The sequence below is a fragment of the Saimiri boliviensis genome, chromosome 14 (genome assembly GCF_048565385.1).
Source record: "Saimiri boliviensis isolate mSaiBol1 chromosome 14, mSaiBol1.pri, whole genome shotgun sequence".
In the NCBI taxonomy this organism is placed as follows: Eukaryota; Metazoa; Chordata; class Mammalia; order Primates; family Cebidae; genus Saimiri; species Saimiri boliviensis.
In genome coordinates this window covers 27,855,044-27,870,439 of record NC_133462.1, presented here as the reverse complement: position 1 = coordinate 27,870,439, position 15,396 = coordinate 27,855,044, and the positions used below count along the sequence as shown (strand labels likewise).

The 15,396-nt window shown below is 44.4% G+C and overlaps 1 protein-coding gene across 1 annotated transcript in view; it reads left to right on the top strand.

Moving 5' to 3' along the window:
• LOC104649978 (uncharacterized) overlaps positions 1-15,080 on the top strand; it is a 29,841-nt gene extending 14,761 nt beyond the window's left edge. The window contains 3 exon segments of the mRNA XM_074385659.1: positions 855-864; positions 8,836-9,579; positions 9,582-15,080. Coding sequence (XP_074241760.1) covers positions 855-864; positions 8,836-9,579; positions 9,582-9,739 — 912 coding nt within the window. The 3' untranslated portion in view covers positions 9,740-15,080.
• Positions 15,081-15,396: the final 316 nt, after the last annotated feature.

Here is a 15,396-nt window from a genome sequence, read left to right as displayed (position 1 = left end):
ATCTTTTTTTTTTTTTTTTGAAATGGAGTTTTACTCTTGTCACAGAGGCTGGAGTGCAATGGCACAATCTTGGTTCATTGCAACCTCTGCCTCCTTGGTTCAAGCCATTCTCCTGCCTCAGCCTCTCCAGTAGCTGGGATTATAGGTGCCCACAACCATGCCCAGCTAATTTGTGTACTTATGGTAGAGATGGTGTTTTGCTATATTTCCAGGCTGGTCTCGAACTCCTGACCTCAGATGATCCAGCACCTCAGCCTCCTAAAGTGCTGGGATTACAGGCATGAGCCACCACACTTGGCCACAAGTTTTCAATTCTTAAGAGACTGGTTGGGATTCACTCAGCATGGTGGCAGAGATAGTAAGGGAAAATACTAGAAATAGTTACAGTGAGATGTTTGCATAGTTTCAGTACAAGTTTTGGCTGGAGGCAGCCAAAACCCCCTTGACTAGCTAGGGAATGTAAGGAAGTTCATCTGAATAGTTTGTTTACTCGGTAACCTGTGATCACTCTGGGTGGCCTTCTGGGAGAGGGGAGGTTGACCAGGGAGATGACCGGTTAACGGTGTTTACTCTGGGCTTTGGTAACTGCTTTAATCATTCATAAAACCTTTCTTGTAACAATGTTAATTATTTGCAAGCGCGTTGACTTGGAATCTCTGTTAGTAAATCTATACTGAATAAATGTGAGAAGGAACAACTGGTGGTGGTTCTTTAGATGCGATTGCTCATTTTCTCTGTGTGAGCAGCTCACAATCCCTCCGCTCAACTCATACACTATTCTGTGAGTGTATTTATCTGTTGCTGAGTCAGGGTCTGCAGGACAGACCCCCGCAGTGTGTTGACTCCGACATGACCAATGTCACAGTGGTGATAATTCATGCTGAAGAGGAACTCTGCAAACCTTAAAGATGTGACAGTGCTTTTATCAACACCTCCAACTTTTCCATACATTCAAAAAATTATAGGCTTGGTGCAGTGGCTCATGCTTGTAATCGCAGCACTTTGGGAGGCTGAGGCGGGTGGATCACAAGGTCAGGAGATCGAGACCAGCCTGATCAACATGGTGAAACCCCTTGTCTCCCAAAAATGCATAAGTAGCTGGACATGGTGGTGCATGCCTGTAATCTCAGCTACTGGGGAGGCTGAGGCAGGAGAATCGCTTGCACTAGGAAATCGGGGGTGCAGTGAGCCAATTCATGCACTCCAGCCTGGTGACAGAGGGAGACTCCCATCTCAAGAAAAGAAAATTGTGGGAAATTCTAGAAATGTATAAAACGTGACAAAGCCTTTATAGTTACCACACTTGATTGTAGGTAAGATAATTCATACTGGCAAAACTACAAGTGTCAAGAATGCAGCAAAACTTTTTTTTTTTTTTTTTTTGAGACGGAGTTTCGCTCTTGTTACCCAGGCTGGAGTGCAATGGCGCGATCTCGGCTCACCGCAACCTCTGCCCCCTGGGTTCAGGCAATTCTCTTGCCTCAGCCTCCTGAGTAGCTGGGATTACAGGCACACGCCACCATGCCCAGCTAATGTTTTGTATTTTTAGTAGAGACGGGGTTTCACCAGGTTGACCAGGATGGTCTCGATCTCTTGACCTCGTGATCCACCCGCCTCGGCCTCCCAAAGTGCTGGGATTACAGGCGTGAGCCACCGCGCCCGGCCCAAGCCTACTCACATCTTAACATAAGAAGGTTCATAGTTGATAAAACCATTGAAAGTGCAGTTATTGTCAAAATCTTTCTGAAAATATAAGCCTTTAATGTTAAGCAGATTATTATTATTATTTTTTTTTTGAAGGAAATGGGAAGGCTGGCACTGGTTGCCCAGCCCAAAGCACCCGCCGGAAGAAGTGTTCTTCGGAACCATTGCAAACGTAAAGGGGGTTGTAGTGCCTTTACTTGTATTACAAATCTTGGTGCACACATTTTGTACTAGAGAAATGCCGGAACCCGGAAGTGAGGTTGCAGTGAGCCCACAACATTCTGGTGAGTTCTCTGGAAAAAGGAAAAGAGGCACAGATATTTTTTATAATACAGTGTGAGGGAATTCTTCTTTGCTTCTCATGGAAAATATTTACAAACAGAAAACATTTTTCAATAGTGTTATGCCATCCTTTTTATAAAATGATTAATTGAGGAACACTTGAGGCCAGGCTTGGGACACGTGAAAAATGCCAAGGAAAATCAGTCCCCTTTGGGGTGCGGAAATAATTAAATGGCAGTAAATTAGACTGAGGAAGCTCTAGGCCCCAGATTCCTACTTCTAAAAATAAAAAAAAAGTAAACTCGGATGCATGTTTTGGTAAATAACTACATTAGAGGAAACAAAATTGAGGCTTAAACAACCATAAACTGCCAGTTAAGCTCTGATTACATAACCAGGACATTTCTACCTTGATTGTACTAATTAAGAAACTATGCCGGGCTCGTTGGCTCAAGCCTGTAATCCCAGCACTTCGGGAGGCCGAGGCGGGTGGATCACGAGGTCAAGAGATCGAGATCATCCTGGTCAACATGGTGAAACCCCGTCTCTACTAAAAAATACAAAAACATTAGCTGGGCATGGTTGCATGTGCCTGTAATCCCAGCTACTCAGGAGGCTGAGGCAGGAGAATTGCCTGAATCCAGGAGGCGGAGGTTGCAGTGAGCCGAGATCACGCCATTGCATCCCAGCCTGGGTAACGAGCGAAACTGCGTCTCAAAAAAAAAAAAAAAAAAGAAAAAGAAAAAAGAAAATCTATGTGACTATACCTAGCCCATTATGGAATTTGGTTTTCTTCATCATGCACCTTATAAATGTCTTTTCTTTGAGTCCCTCCTATGGACAACCACTACAAACTATAGCTGGGTGCTCTGCAATTCTTGAATCACTCTTTGATTAATTTGTTTGATATTTTTGTGGTGACTCCCATAATTTTTTAAAAAAATGTAAACTTTTAACTCAGCCAAGCCTTAAAGTACTCACAGAACCGGGAGGAAACCATGTATACTTGGCTCACTGCAACCTCCTCCTCCAGGTTCAAGTGATTCTCCTGCCTCAGCCTCCCAGGTAGCTGGGATTACAGGCGAGCACCACACCTGGCTAATTTTTTTTTTTTCTTCCCCAGTAGAGACAGGGTTTCACCATGTTGTTCAGGCTGGTCTCAAACTCCTGACCGCATGTGATCCACCCTTCTCAGCCTCCCAAAGTGCTGGAATTACAGGAGTGAGCCACTGCACCCAACCAGACATTAATAGTAGCAAAGGTCAAGACCTTATTCACAAGCAGTTAATCACCCAAATATTAAATAATTTTCAGCTGGCAGAATAAATAGCTATTGTCCATGTCCCTAGGCACCAAAAAGGCTTTTCTTTTGAGAGTTGGGGAAATAAGATAGTCACACAGGCTGCCACTTCATCTAAAATGCCTATTTTTTACTTCATTCCTTGTCTTCCTCCCCCTGTTACAATCCCTATTTTCTCTACTGTAGAGAAAGAGAAATTAGTAATAGGAGCCAAAGAAAACTCAGAAACAAAATGAGTGTTACCAGATCAAAGAGAAATCCTATCCAAACCCCTCATGAGGGAAGTCCCGTCCCACCTGCATCAAGGGACTCATTGGGGACCCCAGGTGATGTGTATTGCAGTCCTCAAGAGTTTATGGATTTACAGGAATTTCTACCTAAACCAAACAGGTATAGACAGTTACTTAATATGCAAGAAAACAAATAAACTGTAAAGAAATTATCCCTTGGGAGAAGAAATCCAGACTTAAGGCCATTCCCAAGTATCCAAATTGTTTACACAAAGATGTCTCCAATAAGTCGTCTAAAATGCTTAACTAGTAATAGTAGATCACCTCACTCAATGGGTCAAAGCTTTTCCTTTTCAAATACAACAGCCAATAATGTAGTCGAGACATTAATTAAAAATATAGTGCCCAGGTTTGGGTTAATACAAAATATTAACTCAGACAATAGAACCCATTTCACCACATACATCATTAAAAAGCTATACCAGGCCGGGCGCGGTGGCTCAAGCCTGTAATCCCAGCACTTTGGGAGGCCGAGGCGGGTGGATCACGAGGTCAAGAGATCGAGACCAACCTGGTCAACATGGTGAAACCCCGTCTCTACTAAAAATACAAAAAATTAGCTGGGCATGGTGGTGCGTGCCTATAATCCCAGCTACTCAGGAGGCTGAGGCAGGAGAATTGCCTGAACCCAGGAGGCGGAGGTTGCGGTGAGCCGAGATCGCGCCGTTGCACTCCAGCCTGGGTAACAAGAGCGAAACTCCGTCTCAAAAAAAAAAAAAAAAGCTATACCAAACACTAGACATTAGATGGGAATATTATACTCGTTGGCACTTGCCTTTATCGGGGAAAATAAAAAGAATAAATCACACCCTAAAGAACCACCAAACCAAGTTAGTTTTAGAGACTCAGTTACCATGGACCAAATGGCTTTCTATTCTGTTAAAAATCTGACCTGCCCCTCAAAAAAATACTGGTTTTTCCCGTTATAAAATGCTCTATGAAATGTCTTATTTACACTCCACTGCTAGCATTCTCACATTTAAAACAAAAAAATCAATTTCTTTCTTTCTTTCTTTTTTTTTTTTTCTTAGATGGACTTTCATTCTTGTTACCCAGGCTGAAGTGCAATGGAGCGATCTTGGCTCACCGCAACCTCCGCCCCCTGGGTTCAGGCAATTCTCCTGCCTCAGCCTCCTGAGTAGCTGGGTGTACAGGCATGCGCCACCATGCCCAGCTAATTTTTTGTATTTTTAGTAGAGACGGGGTTTCACCATGTTGACCAGGATGGTCTCGATTTCTTGACCTCGTGATCCACCCGCCTTGGCCTCCCAAAGTGCTGGGATTACAGGCTTGAGCCACCGCGCCCGGCCTGTTTTGTATTTATTTATTTACTTATTTATTTTTTTGAGATGGAGTTTAGCTCTTGTTACCCAGGCTGGAGTGCAATGGCGCGATCGATTGCTCATCGCAACCTCCGCCTCCTGGGTTCAGGCAATTCTCCTGCCTCAGCCTCCTGAGTAGCTGGGATTACAGGCACGTGCCACCATGCCCAGCTAATTTTTTGTATTTTTAGTAGAGACGGGGTTTCACCATGTTGACCAAGATGGTCTCGATCTCTCGACCTCGTGATCCACCCGCCTCTGCCTCCCAAAGTGCTGGGATTACAGGCGTGAGCCACCGCGCCCGGCCTGTTTTGTATTTTTAGTAGAGACGGAGTTTCACGGTGTTCGCCAGGATGGTCTCAATCTCCACCCACCTCGGCCTCCGGAAGTGTTGGGATTACAGGCGTCAGCCACCGCGCCTGGCCCTGTTCACCTTTTAAATACATTCAAAAACAGAAAGAGTGAACTGGCTCAGCTCCTGGAGGAAGCCCGGTTTGAAAAGGCTGCGGCTGGGCCGGGCGCGGTGGCTGAAGCCTGTAATCCCAGCACTTTGGGAGGCCGAGGCGGGTGGATCACGAGGTAGAGAGATCGAGACCATCCTGGTCGATATGGTGAAACCCCGTCTCTACTAAAAATACAAAAAATTAGCTGGGCATGGTGGCGCGTGCCTGTAATCCCAGCTACTCAGGAGGCTGAGGCAGGAGAATTGCCTGAACCCGGGAGGCGGAGGTTGCGGTGAGCCGAGATCGCGCCATTGCACTCCAGCCTGGGTAACGAGCGAAACTCTGTCTCAAACAAAACAAAACAAAACAAAACAAAACAAAATTTGTAAGGCCGGGCGCGGTGGCTCAAGCCTGTAATCCCAGCACTTTGAGAGGCCGAGGCGGGTGGATCACGAGGTCAAGAGATCGAGACCATCCTGGTCAACATGGTGAAACCCCGTCTCTACTAAAAATACAAAAAATTAGCTGGACATGGTGGCGCGTGCCTATAATCCCAGCTAGGAGGCTGAGGCAGGAGAATTGCCTGAACCCTAGAGGTGGAGGTTGCGGTGAGCCGAGATCGCGCCATTGCACTCTAGCCTGGGTAACAAGAGTAAAACTCCGTCTAAAAAAAAAAAGATTTGTAGTGGCCATTCTAATGGATGTGAGTTGATTTTGTTTGTGATTGTGGTTTTGTTTTTTTTTTAATTTCTCTACAAATTAGTAATATATATGTTTTTTCAAATGGTGTCTCACTTTGTCACTCAGGGTGGAGTGCAGTGGTATGATCTCAGCTCACTGCAACCTTCACCTCCTGAGTTAAGTGATTCTCTAGCCTCAGCCTCCTGGGTAGCTGGGACTACAGGCGTCCACCACCATTCCCAGATAATTTTTGTATTTTTAGTAGAGATAGGGTTTCACCATGTTGCCCAGGATGGTCTTGATCCGTTGACTTTGTGATCCCCCGGCCTCGGCTTCCTAAAATGCTGGGATTACAGGTGTGAGCCACCATGCCTGGCACCTTTTTTCTTTTAAGAATATTTTCTGTTATTTTTTTGTATTTTTTATATCCATTATTTATTTATTTATTTATTTTTGTATCTGAGATGAAGACTTTTTCTGTCGCCCTGGCTAGAGTGCAGTGGTGCAATCTCGGCTCACTGCAACCTGTGTCTCCTGGTTTAAGTGATTCTCCTCCCTCAGCCTCTTGAGTAGCTGGAATTACAGGTGCCTGTCACTACCGCTGGCTACTAGTTTTGTGCTTTTTGGTAGAGATGGGATTTCATTGTTGGCCAGCTGATCTTGAACTGCTGACCTGCAATGATCCACCCACCTTGGTCTCCCAACGTGCTGAGATTACAAGCATGAGCCACAGTTCCTAGCCTATTTTATTTTTGAGACAGTCTTGTTCTGGTGCCCAGGCTGAAGTGCAGTGGTACAATCTCCACTCACTACAGCCTTCCCGTCCCAGGTTCAAGCAATTCAGGTGTTTCAGCCTCCCAAATAGCTGGGATTACAGCCACATGCCACCACACCCTGCTAATTTTTATATTATTAGTAGATACAGGGTTTCACCATGTTGGCCAGGCTGGTATCAAACTCCTGACCGCATGTGATTTTTCCACCTTGGCCTCCCAGTGTGTTGGGATTACAGGAATGAGCCACCAAGCCTGGCCTGTTTCATTTATTTGCAAATTTTTTTTTTTTTTTTTTTTTTTGAGACGGAGTTTCGCTCTTGTTGCCCAGGCTGGAGTGCAATGGCGCGATCTCGGCTCACTGCAACCTCCACCTCCTGGGTTCAGGCAATTCTCCTGCCTCAGCCTCCTGAGTAGCTGGGATTACAGGCACGCACCACCATGCCCAGCTAATTTTTAGTATTTTTAGTAGAGACGGGGTTTCACCATGTTGACCAGGATGGTCTCGATCTCTTGACCTCGTGATCCACCCGCTTCGGCCTCCCAAAGTGCTGGGATTATAGGCTTGAGCCACCGCGCCTGGCCCTATTTGCAAAATTTTTAATTGCTTTATATACTTTTTATGATTGCTTTTGAAAATTTTATCATTCTCTTCATGTCATGGGAGACATTGAGTGTCTCTAAAAAGTCCCTAAAAACCAGAAACAAAAATGTATGTGCCAGTATTTTTTTTTTTTTCAAAGAAATCAGTAGTTGGCAATTAACGTGTGTGTGTGTGTGTGTGTGTGTGTGTGTGTGTGTGTGTGTATGAGAGAGAGAGAGAGAGAGAGAGAGAGAGAGAGAGTCTCACTCTGTTACCTAGGCTGGAGTGCAGTGGCATTATCGAGGCTCACTACAGTCTCTGCCTCCACAGGTCAAGCAATTCTCCCAACTAGGTAGGATTACAGGTACTTGTTACCATATCTGCTAATGTTTTGTATTTTTTGTAGAGATAGGGTTTCACCATGTCAGTCAGGCTTGTCTTAAACTCCAGACCTCAGGTAATCCTCTCATGTTGTTCATCCAGTGTGCTGGGATTACAGGCATGAGCCATCATGTGTGGCTGGCAATTTACTTTTTTATTTTTTGAGACAAAGTCTCACTCTGTCCCCCAGGCTGGAGTGCAGTGACGCAATCTCCGCTCACTGCAACCTGTGCCTCCTAGGCTCAAGCAATTCTCTGCCTCAGCCTCTGGAGTAGCTGGGATCACAGGTGCTCACAACCACACCTCAGTATGGTTGTGAGCACCCTTTTGTATTTTTAGTAGAGACGAAGTTTCACCATCTTGGCCAGGTTGGTCTTCAACTCCTGATCTCAGGAACCACGCACATCAGACTCCCAAAGTGCTGGGATTGCAGTAATGAGCCCCCACACCTGGCTACAATTTACTTTTAAAGGCACAATGTTCTGTTGGAGAGGAAGAAGAGCTGTGTCGGGTATAAGGAACAAACTTTTCTTTTTCTTCTATGTGGCTCTTTGTGCTCACCTGGGGCCCTTCACACACTTATCACATTTATAAATTTTTTACAAATGTATTTTGGTCAGTATTTTTTTGTTACATTCATATGTCCAGGAAAAAATTTCAGCTTGTGGTATTTTGCTATATCATCTTAAGCAGTTTGTATAATTTTATACATTTGTAAAGTGTATTTACCTGCTGAGTCTAGCAATTGAAATGATGTGTTTTGTTTCTTTCAGTTATGTGTTCTCATTTTGCCAAAGACCTTTGGCCAGAGCAGAGCACAAAAGATTCTTTCCAAAAAGTGATACTGAGAAGATATGATAAATATAGACATGACAATTTACAGATAAAAAATGGCTGTGAAAGTGTGGATGAGTCTCAGGTGCACAACAGAGTTTATAATGGACTTAACCAAAGTTTGACAACTACCCAGAGTAAAATATTTCAATGTGATCAATATGTGAAAGTCTTTCCTGAATTTTCAAATTCAAACAGACATAAGGTAAGACATACTGGGGAAAAAAATTTCAAATATGTAGAATGTGGCAAGGGTATTAACCAGTCCTTAACCCTGACTACACATAAGAAAGTTTATACTGGAGAGAAACCCTACAAATGTGAAGAATGTGGCAAAGCCTTCAGCTGGTCCTCACATCTTAATATACATAAGATCATTCATACTGGAGAGAAACCCTACAAATGTGAAGAATGTGGCAAAGCTTTCTACCGATCCTCAAACCTTAATACACATAAGATAATTCATACTGGAGAGAAGCCTTACAAATGTGAAGAATGTGGCAAGGCCTTTAAGCACTCCTCTAGCCTTAATACACATAAGATAATTCATTCTGGAGAGAAACCCTACAAATGTAAAGAATGTGGCAAAACCTTTAAGCACTCCTCTAGCCTTAGTACCCATAAGATAATTCATACTGGAGAGAAACCCTACAAATGTGAAGAATGTGGCACAGCCTTTAGGCAGTCCTCAAACCTTACTATACATAAGAGAATTCATACCGGAGAGAACCCCTACAAATGTGAAGAATGTGGCAAAGCCTTTAAGCAGTCCTCAAACCTTACTACACATAAGAAAATTCATACTGGTGAGAAACCTTATAAATGTGAAGAATGTGGCAAAGCCTTTAAGAACTTATCACACCTTACTACACATAAGATAATTCACACTGGAGAGAAACCCTACAAATGTGAAGAATGTGGCAAAGCCTTTAAGCGCTCCTCTCAACTTACTGCACATAAGAGAATTCATATTGGAGAGAAACCCTACATAGTGAAGAATGTGGAAAATCTTTTAAATGTTCCTCAACCCTTAATAATCATAAGATAATTCATACTGGAGAGAAACCCGATAAATGTGATGAATGCGGAATAGCCTTTAACCAACCCTCAACTCTTACTAAATATGAGAATTTACATGAAACATAAACCTTACAAATATAAAGAATGGGACAAAGCTTTTTAAGTAAGTTCTCAACATGTATTACATATAATTCATACTGGACAGAAACCCTACAAGTGTGAAGAATGTGGCAAACAAGTTGTCAGTTCTTATCTTTTTTTTTTTTTTTTTTTGAAATGGAGTTTTACTCTTGTCACAGAGGCTGGAGTGCAATGGCACAATCTTGGTTCATTGCAACCTCTGCCTCCTTGGTTCAAGCCATTCTCCTGCCTCAGCCTCTCCAGTAGCTGGGATTATAGGTTCCCACAACCATGCCCAGCTAATTTGTGTACTTATGGTAGAGATGATGTTTTGCTATATTTCCAGGCTGGTCTCGAACTCCTGACCTCAGATGATCCAGCACCTCAGCCTCCTAAAGTGCTGGGATTACAGGCATGAGCCACCACACTTGGCCACAAGTTTTCAATTCTTAAGAGACTGGTTGGGATTCACTCAGCATGGTGGCAGAGATAGTAAGGGAAAATACTAGAAATAGTTACAGTGAGATGTTTGCATAGTTTCAGTACAAGTTTTGGCTGGAGGCAGCGAAAACCCCCTTGACTAGCTAGGGAATGTAAGGGAGTTCATCTGAATAGTTTGTTTACTCAGTAACCTGTGATCACTCTGGGTGGCCTTCTGGGAGAGGGGAGGTTGACCAGGGAGATTACCGGTTAATGGTGTTTACTCTGGGCTTTGGTAACTGCTTTAATTATTCATAAAACCTTTCTTGTAACAATGTTAATTATTTGCAAGCGTGTTGACTTGGAATCTCTGTTAGTAAATCTATACTGAATAAATGTGAGAAGGAACAACTGGTGGTGGTTGTTTAGATGCGATTGCTCATTTTCTCTGTGTGAGCAGCTCACAATCCCTCCGCTCAACTCATACACTATTCTGTGAGTGTATTTATCTGTTGCTGAGTCAGGGTCTGCAGGACAGACCCCCGCAGTGTGTTGACTCCGACATGACCAATGTCACAGTGGTGATAATTCATGCTGAAGAGGAACTCTGCAAACCTTAAAGATGTGACAGTGCTTTTATCAACACCTCCAACTTTTCCATACATTCAAAAAATTATAGGCTTGGTGCAGTGGCTCATGCTTGTAATCACAGCACTTTGGGAGGCTGAGGCGGGTGGATCACAAGGTCAGGAGATCGAGACCAGCCTGATCAACATGGTGAAACCCCTTGTCTCCCAAAAATGCATAAGTAGCTGGACATGGTGGTGCATGCCTGTAATCTCAGCTACTGGGGAGGCTGAGGCAGGAGAATCGCTTGCACTAGGAAATCGGGGGTGCAGTGAGCCAATTCATGCACTCCAGCCTGGTGACAGAGGGAGACTCCCATCTCAAGAAAAGAAAATTGTGGGAAATTCTAGAAATGTATAAAACGTGACAAAGCCTTTATAGTTACCACACTTGATTGTAGGTAAGATAATTCATACTGGCAAAACTACAAGTGTCAAGAATGCAGCAAAACTTTTTTTTTTTTTTGAGACGGAGTTTCGCTCTTGTTACCCAGGCTGGAGTGCAATGGCGCGATCTCGGCTCACCGCAACCTCTGCCCCCTGGGTTCAGGCAATTCTCCTGCCTCAGCCTCCTGAGTAGCTGGGATTACAGGCACATGCCACCATGCCCAGCTAATGTTTTGTATTTTTAGTAGAGACGGGGTTTCACCAGGTTGACCAGGATGGTCTCGATCTCTTTTTTTTTTTTTTTTTTTTTTTTTTTTTTTTTTTGAGATGGAGTTTTGCTCTTGTTACCCAGGCTGGAGTGCAATGGCGTGATCTCGGCTCACCGCAACCTCCGCCTCCTGGGTTCAGGCAATCCTCCTGCCTCAGCCTCCTGAGTAGCTGGGATTACAGGCACGTGCCACCATGCCCAGCTATTTTTTTGTATTTTTAGTAGAGACGGGGTTTCACCATTTTGACCAGGATGGTCTCGATCTCTCGACCTCGTGATCCACCCACCTCGGCCTCCCAAAGTGCTGGGATTACAGGCGTGAGCCACCGCGCCCGGCCCAAGCCTACTCACATCTTAACATAAGAAGGTTCATAGTTGATAAAACCATTGAAAGTGCAGTTATTGTCAAAATCTTTCTGAAAATATAAGCCTTTAATGTTAAGCAGATTATTATTATTATTATTTTTTTTTAAAAGGAAATGGGAAGGCTGGCACTGGTTGCCCAGCCCAAAGCACCCGCCGGAAGAAGTGTTGTTCGGAACCATTGCAAACGTAAAGGGGGTTGTAGTGCCTTTACTTGTATTACAAATCTTGGTGCACACATTTTGTACTAGAGAATCGCCGGAACCCGGAAGTGAGGTTGCAGTGAGCCCACAACATTCTGGTGAGTTCTCTGGAAAAAGGAAAAGAGGCACAGATATATATATTTTTATTTTTATTTATTTATTTATTTATTTTTGAGATGGAGTTTTCGCTCTTGTTACCCAGGCTGGAGTGCAATGGCGCGATCTCGGCTCACTGCAACCTCTGCCTCCTGGGTTCAGGCAGTTCTCCTGCCTCAGCCTCCTGAGTAGCTGGGATTACAGGCACACGCCACCATGCCCAGCTAATTTTTTGTATTTTTAGTAGAGACGGGGTTTCACCATGTTGACCAGGATGGTCTCGATCCCTTGACCTTGTGATCCACCCGCCTCGGCCTCCCAAAGTGCTGGGATTACAGGCTTGAGCCACCGCGCCCGGCGATATTTTTTATAATAAGGTGTGAGGGAATTCTTCTTTGCTTCTCATGGAAAATATTTACAAACAGAAAACATTTTTCAATAGTGTTATGCCATCCTTTTTATAAAATGATTAATTGAGGAACACTTGAGGCCAGGCTTGGGACACGTGAAAAATGCCAAGGAAAATCAGTCCCCTTTGGGGTGCGGAAATAATTAAATGGCAGTAAATTAGACTGAGGAAGCTCTAGGCCCCAGATTCCTACTTCTAAAAATAAAAAAAAAGTAAACTCGGATGCATGTTTTGGTAAATAACTACATTAGAGGAAACAAAATTGAGGCTTAAACAACCATAAACTGCCAGTTAAGCTCTGATTACATAACCAGGACATTTCTACCTTGATTGTACTAATTAAGAAACTATGCCGGGCTCGTTGGCTCAAGCCTGTAATCCCAGCACTTCGGGAGGCCGAGGCGGGTGGATCACGAGGTCAAGAGATCGAGATCATCCTGGTCAACATGGTGAAACCCCGTCTCTACTAAAAAATACAAAAACATTAGCTGGGCATGGTTGCATGTGCCTGTAATCCCAGCTACTCAGGAGGCTGAGTCAGGAGAATTGCCTGAATCCAGGAGGCGGAGGTTGCAGTGAGCCGAGATCACGCCATTGCATCCCAGCCTGGGTAACGAGCGAAACTGCGTCTCAAAAAAAAAAAAAAAAGAAAAAGAAAAAAGAAAATCTATGTGACTATACCTAGCCCATTATGGAATTTGGTTTTCTTCATCATGCACCTTATAAATGTCTTTTCTTTGAGTCCCTCCTATGGACAACCACTACAAACTATAGCTGGGTGCTCTGCAATTCTTGAATCACTCTTTGATTAATTTATTTGATATTTTTGTGGTGACTCTCATAATTTTTTTTAAAAATGTAAACTTTTAACTCAGCCAAGCCTTAAAGTACTCACAGAACCAGGAGGAAACCATGTATACTTGGCTCACTGCAACCTCCTCCTCCAGGTTCAAGTGATTCTCCTGCCTCAGCCTCCCAGGTAGCTGGGATTACAGGCGAGCACCACACCTGGCTAATTTTTTTTTTTCTTCCCCAGTAGAGACAGGGTTTCACCATGTTGTTCAGGCTGGTCTCAAACTCCTGACCGCAGGTGATCCACCCTTCTCAGCCTCCCAAAGTGCTGGAATTACAGGAGTGAGCCACTGCACCCAACCAGACATTAATAGTAGCAAAGGTCAAGACCTTATTCACAAGCCGTTAATCACCCAAATATTAAATAATTTTCAGCTGGCAGAATAAATAGCTATTGTCCATGTCCCTAGGCACCAAAAAGGCTTTTCTTTTGAGAGTTGGGGAAATAACCTAACAGATGAGATAAGTCACACAGGCTGCCACTTCATCTAAAATGCCTATTTTTTACTTCATTCCTTGTCTTCTTCCCCCTGTTACAATCCCTATTTTCTCTACTGTAGAGAAAGAGAAATTAATAATAGGAGCCAAAGAAAACTAAGAAACAAAATGAGTGTTACCAGATCAAAGAGAAATCCTATCCAAACCCCTCATGAGGGAAGTCCCGTCCCACCTGCATCAAGGGACTCATTGGGGACCCCAGGTGATGTGTATTGCAGTCCTCAAGAGTTTATGGATTTACAGGAATTTCTACCTAAACCAAACAGGTTATAGACAGTTACTTAATATGCAAGAAAACAAATAAACTGTAAAGAAATTATCCCTTGGGAGAAGAAATCCAGACTTAAGGCCATTCCCAAGTATCCAAATTGTTTACACAAAGATGTCTCCAATAAGTCGTCTAAAATGCTTAACTAGTAATAGTAGATCACCTCACTCAATGGGTCAAAGCTTTTCCTTTTCAAATACAACAGCCAGTAATGTAGTCGAGACATTAATTAAAAATATAGTGCCCAGGTTTGGGTTAATACAAAATATTAACTCAGACAATAGAACCCATTTCACCACATACATCATTAAAAAGCTATACCAGGCCGGGCGCGGTGGCTCAAGCCTGTAATCCCAGCACTTTGGGAGGCCGAGGCGGGTGGATCACGAGGTCAAGAGATCGAGACCAACCTGGTCAACATGGTGAAACCCCGTCTCTACTAAAAATACAAAAAATTAGCTGGGCATGGTGGCGCGTGCCCGTAATCCCAGCTACTCAGGAGGCTGAGGCAGGAGAATTGCCTGAACCCAGGAGGCGGAGGTTGCGGTGAGCCGAGATCGCGCCATTGCACTCTAGCCTGGGTAACAAGAGCGAAACTCCGTCTCAAAAAAAAAAAAAAAGAAAGAAAGGAAAGGCTGCGGCTGAGGCCGTCCCTCTTCACTCAGCCCAGCATCTGATCCCACCTGTCACTCAGGGCCTCGGCGGGGTGGGACCTTAAGTATTGTCCAATCACGGACGCCGGGCTGGAAACCGTCCAATCAGGCACGCAGCTGGAGCGAACGGGTCCGGTTCTGGGGTTGGGCCCGGCCTTTGTGTCTCGCTGCGGCGGGAACTCCAGCTTTGTCTTCGCTTCTCTGCGTCCTCTGCTACCAGAGGCCCAGGCTTTGCGGCCCTGTGACCTGCACGTGCACGGAGATCCACAGCTAAGACGCCCGGACCCCCGGAAGCCTAGAAATGGTGAGAGTGGCGGTCCGACATGCCGAGAGAGGGGAGGGACTGGTTGAAACCGGTGGGAAGTGGCGTTGGCGGGACTCAGGCCTCCCTGCGGTCAGCGGGTAGCTCAAAGGTCCGGAGCCTGAGGAAGGAAGATACATTTAAGTACCGTTTTATTAAGAAATATTTTATTTTGGCCGGGCGCGGCGGCTCAAGCCTGTAATCCCAGCACTTTGGGAGGCCGAGGCGGGTGGATCACGAGGTCAAGAGATCGAGACCAGCCTGGTCAACATGGTGAAACCCCGTCTCTACTAAAAATACAAAAAATTAGCTGGGCATG